Source organism: Fukomys damarensis, unplaced genomic scaffold (genome assembly GCF_012274545.1).
Source record: "Fukomys damarensis isolate Sample0158 unplaced genomic scaffold, DMR_v1.0_HiC HiC_scaffold_23, whole genome shotgun sequence".
Classification (NCBI taxonomy): Eukaryota; Metazoa; Chordata; class Mammalia; order Rodentia; family Bathyergidae; genus Fukomys; species Fukomys damarensis.
Window position 1 is genome coordinate 26636222 of NW_022900935.1, and position 5026 is coordinate 26641247.

At 51.9% G+C, this 5026-nt stretch overlaps 1 protein-coding gene across 1 annotated transcript in view; it reads right to left on the minus strand.

Moving 5' to 3' along the window:
- The window catches only part of Tal1 (TAL bHLH transcription factor 1, erythroid differentiation factor), a 9842-nt gene extending 6691 nt beyond the window's left edge, over positions 1-3151 (minus strand). The window contains exon 1 of the mRNA XM_010610411.1: positions 4-3151. Coding sequence (XP_010608713.1) covers positions 4-63 — 60 coding nt within the window. The 5' untranslated portion in view covers positions 64-3151. The remainder of the gene's footprint in view (positions 1-3) is intronic.
- Positions 3152-5026: the final 1875 nt, after the last annotated feature.

Sequence of the window (5026 nt, forward strand, 5' to 3'; positions counted from 1 at the left end):
CGCGTCCCGTCCCTCTAGCTGGGGGTCACTGCGTGCCGCCTCGCTGGGCGGCCTCTCGGTCATCCTGCGGGCAGACGGACAGACAAGCGGACGCCAGCTCCGACAGCCGCCCCGGCCACTGCGGAGGGACTCACGCGCTGAGGCGGAGAAACTTAGCGCCACGTGGACACAAAGCTCGGCCCTCGGGGCCTGAAGACCGGCTGCCCCCTAGCCGGAGGGAAAGGGGGTCTCTGCGGACTGGGGAAAGGGGGTGCCGTCTCTGGAGCACAGAGACTGAGCGCCAAAAGGAAAGACAAAGAGAAAGACAGCAGAAACATCGGAAGAAAAGGAATACTGCCCGCGATAGAAAAACCAAAGGGAATAAAAGGAGGAAGGAAATGCAAAGAGGAGAAAGAAAGTTGCCCCGACCCCCTTAGCCACAAGGGAAGAGGAGGGAACAACCCCCGACCGTTCTCTTCCCGCCCCCACCCTCCTGCTTTTGCTTTTGGCGGGGAATCTGTCAGAAAGGGGTGGGGTGGTTTCCACCTCTTAGCAACACCCCCCACCTTACAGCCCCGCACGTACACCCCACACACATCACCCAGAAACCTGGTGGAGGTGGAAGTAAGGAATGCAAGCTACAGGGACTTGGGTCCACTCCTCTGGAGCTGGCAGAAAATAATCCAGAGGAACCAGCTCCACCCGCCCCATACACACAAATTCACCAGCTCTGAAGGATGTCTGACTGTCTAACGGTGCTGAGCACATCCACCTTGTATTTATTCTGCGAGGTGCTGTTTTATTTCTCAGGTAGAGGAGCGATTACTAAGGAAAGACGCTGATCCTGGCACCACCACCCCGACTCCACAGAATTTTCCTTGGCTGGACTCAGAGAAGTGTGGTCACTGCAAGGAAGGCCTGGCTAAGGCAGTTCAGAGCGCTTCTGAGGACATGGGGTCTGGCCTCTCTTCCAAAATCAGGAGGAGGTTTCAATGAGGCCCTGAACTCTTCCAGCCCTCCACCCCCACACACACCTTGGTTTATGGGACTCTGATCCCACTTTAACTGCGCTATTCTCATATATACGCTGGAATATATATGCTAGAAACTCCCTCTTTCCCCACAACCATATTCCACGAAGACCACTCTGCTTCCCACAAGCAAGCTAGAGTTCTCCCACCACCTGGCTTCATCCACATGGAACCAACCACCCTCCACCAGCTGCTACAGCATGGTCCAGGAGACCTAGGATTCAGAGTTTGAGGAAGCTTGTGAGTTGTTTTAATAATAAAAAAATGAATTCAATAAGCTTTATAAATTACTATTAAATAGGGTTCAATTCTCAGAATTATATAACTGGGGTATTTTTAAAGTGGAACAGATTACCAAAGGTGCAATAAAGCTTCAAGGTAAGTCATCTAATTAATTCATCACAGCCAGCAAGCTCCTATTCGACCACAGCAATGCTCTGGACCAGAGTCCATCTTGGAACCCTGCCTTTCACCCCAGAAGTGAGACTACAGTCCTCTACCTACAGAACTTGGCTCAATTGCCACCAACCCCTGCAGCCTACAGAGAATACAGATTCAGACTGCACGCTGTTCTGGGTCCCACAGTCCCACACTGTCTGGAAATGACAACATTTTCTAAAACTTGGTGTGCACAAGCTGCAGAAACGGTTGAAACCAAGTTTACAATTACAGCAGAGACAAAAGTTCTATATCCACAGAATACCACAGCCAAGACACCCAGGCCACTGGAAATGAATAGAAAGTATATGAGCAATCTTAGTTTCCCTTCAGCTGATGAAACGCACCCAAAATATATCAGGTTCTGGAGAAAGACACAAGGGAGGTTCTGGCTCTCTACTTCTCTATTACCACCAGCACCATCCAGTCAAGCACAGGTGCCTCAGCCTACCGTTCTATGTGAGTGACAAACAATGTGCACTGCAATCCCAGCTGAGCTCAAGCTCCACTATGGCACATTTATACCTTCTGATTAATTCCACCCCAACAGCACAGGCAGGTTCCCAAGGGGCAAAGGGATCACATATTCCAGGTGAATTGATCTGGCCCAAAATTCCCTCTCCGGACATCGATAAATAGCCTTATCTCCAAGGCTTCTTGTGAGGAATACAGCTTGGCCCTCCTGACAGTCTATGGTAGACTTCTTTTGTCCCACCTTAGGAAAATCCAGCCAGCTCTTCTTAGCCTAGGATTTACCAGGCCAGTAGTCTATGCCAGGAGGAAGCCACCAGAGGACTCACAAGCACCTGTGGTTGTCAGAGACTAAACTGCGTTTCTTGACCTCAGTTAAGTTTACTGAAAGGAAAGCCTGAGTAGTTGTATCTGCTGTATTTATTTTATTGGAGGAGGATGGAGAAGGGGGGTGGTTTTAGGACTGAATGACTTTAGACTAGAATATTTAGAGCTGTAATTCCTCTCTTTATGCAGCAGAGATCCAGCTTGCTGCCCTGATACCCCCCAGTTGCCAGTGGGCTAGAATGTTTCAGTGTGTGCTGAAGGGGGAGACCAGGAGTGCCTTGCTGGGGCCAGGCAACAAGGGTCTGCAGCAGCTCTCAATCCCCAAAGCACAGAGAATTTCTTAGATGAAATAGTGTCTGAGCCACTGCTTTAGACCTGGCCTTGGGTCCCTCTTGTGCCACTCATACCACAGGATACCCAGGGGGAGCCCCAAAATTGCACCAAACCAACCCCTAATGATCTGGGCGCTATCCGAGCTCGGAGAACAGAGAGGTGTTTCAGCGCAGCTCGCCCTAGGCCTCAGGCCCACCCCAACCAAAGGCTTTGTGCTGGCCGGGATGACCTCGGCCTTCTTCCTGCTGAACTCCAAGCAGCATGCAGTACCCGGATGCAGTCACAACAAAGTTACCGGCCTTGAGAAACGTCCACAGATCCCATTGGGGGTTGGGGGACCAGGAGGACCTACCATAGTCCAACCATCTGGTTTCACCGGAGGCCGGAAAAAGGAAAGGGCCCAGTTGGAGGCCTTAGGCAGCTAAGGGCAGTCAGATGCTGGACTGGCAACCCTTGATGGTCTTCTCCTCCCCTAGCCTCAGTCTGAGATTGGGTCCCCCCCAACTCCACCCCCACCCCAGGCGGGAACCCCAAGGACTTCCTGGACATTCTTTCTACTACATCACTACCACCACCACCCTTCAAATACTCACCTCGGGCATATTTAGAGAGACCGGCCCCTTGGAATAGGACCTCCACTCTTCCGACAAGGAGAGGTCGAAGCTGTGCTCCGGGTCTCTGCTTTCTGAGCCTCTCTAGCGGAGAGGCCAGCAGTTAGGCTGCGGTGTGGTCCTGGGCGGTCTGCCGCGCCCAAAGCCAGTTTCCAGGAAAGATGGGGGTGGAGAGAAAGAGGGAGGGCAAGAGAGAAGTGGGGGTCAATGGCTGGGAATTACCTAGGGTCTCCCGCCAACCAGCCCAGGGAGTCGCGAACCGCTTTCTGCCCCGACCCTGCAGGTGTCTAGAAATTCAACCCCACCTCGTCCCTGTAAAAATGAACACTACACCTGACCAATCAGAAATAACTTTACTCTAACAAAAACAACCCCTCCCTGCTAGCTGCCAAGAACATTTTTGAACCCTGCAACTGGGGTTGGTGTTGTTCAACACGGCCATTTGTTTTCCAAGCACAGACTTGTCTATTCTGTTTTCTCCGCAACCTGAGCCAGGCCCCAGCAGCGGCCACAGCACCACAGCAGGAGTCCAGGGTTCGACCCTGGCCTGAGGTGGAGGGTGGGGGGCATGTCGGGAAAGGTGGATGCGGTCTCCAGGCCCCTTTCGGTGGGGCCGAACCTCGGAGTCCCTGCCCCCAAAGCCCTCGCCTTTCTCCCCGGACCCCCAGCTACCCACCTCCAGCCCAAAGCGAAACCAGAACCTGACTCCAAGGGTTGTACTTCCCTGCAGGAATAGAGTGGGGATGGGGGAAGGGACAGAAAATCTATTCAGGTCCTTTCTTTGCTTCCTATTGACAGAAAGAAGGAAATAAAGAAATTGCAGAAAATAGGATGAGAGGGGAAAAAAGCAGGGGTGGGGGAAGGGGAGAAGAAATAAAGAAAAGAAATCCCTTACCTTTACTACCCATACAAAATGATTTTCGATACTTCAGGTTTGAACAGGCAGAATAAGAAGGAATACTAATAATTTTTGTTGCAGTAACAAAGCAAAAGGGGAAAAGGATAAAAAACAAACCCGATACTGCTTCCAAGGGTGTAGCTGGGTTTAGTTGCTTTTTCTCCCCAGTAGGTTTTAATTTGTTTTTGCCTAAACGTCCAGCTTTTGATCGTACATTGAAGTCTTGAATTAATTGCGAAGGCTTCCTTCTTTTGGCTGCGTCTTTTGTGGGAATATAGGAATAATTTTTCCCTGGGTTTCAATCCAGTGCGGGAGGTTTTTCTTTCTCTTCTAATCCAAATGGAGGGAGGGGAGGAAAGAAGGAGGGAAACCCACCCATTCCCAGGGTTAGTTCGGGGTTAGTGTTTGCTTAGGAAGGTATTTCTGTCTGACCCTCTCTCCATTTTCTCTCCTTACCCCAAAACCAGCAACTTAGAAAACAGCAGGGGCGGGAGGGGGCGAATCTTGTGCCGCTTTGTTCTCCCTCCTAGGGAGCTAAAGGGACAAGCTGCTCCATTTGGCGATTATTTTAATTAAAATAGGATGTTAACGACGGTGGCCGTGATGGTGACGATGACATTAACAACTGGCAAAATAAAATCCCTTCTTCTCCAGCCAGGGTAGAATTGACCCTTCCTTCCTAGAAGCCCGGACTCGGCTGCGGTCACCGGTGCGACCGGCATCTGACCTACGCAGGATGCGGCTCCCGAGGAGGGGTGGGAAGTGGTCCCCGTAGGTGATCTCCAGCCCTCCACCCCTCGTGGTGCAAGACCTAGAAAATGCGTCCATTGTCCTTACCCGGCCTCTCCCACAGCCCACCGCGGCCGCGCCGGCGAAACTGACCAGAAATGGGCGAAGCCGAAGTGCGGGGCGCACCGCAGACCCCGGCTCGGGGCTGG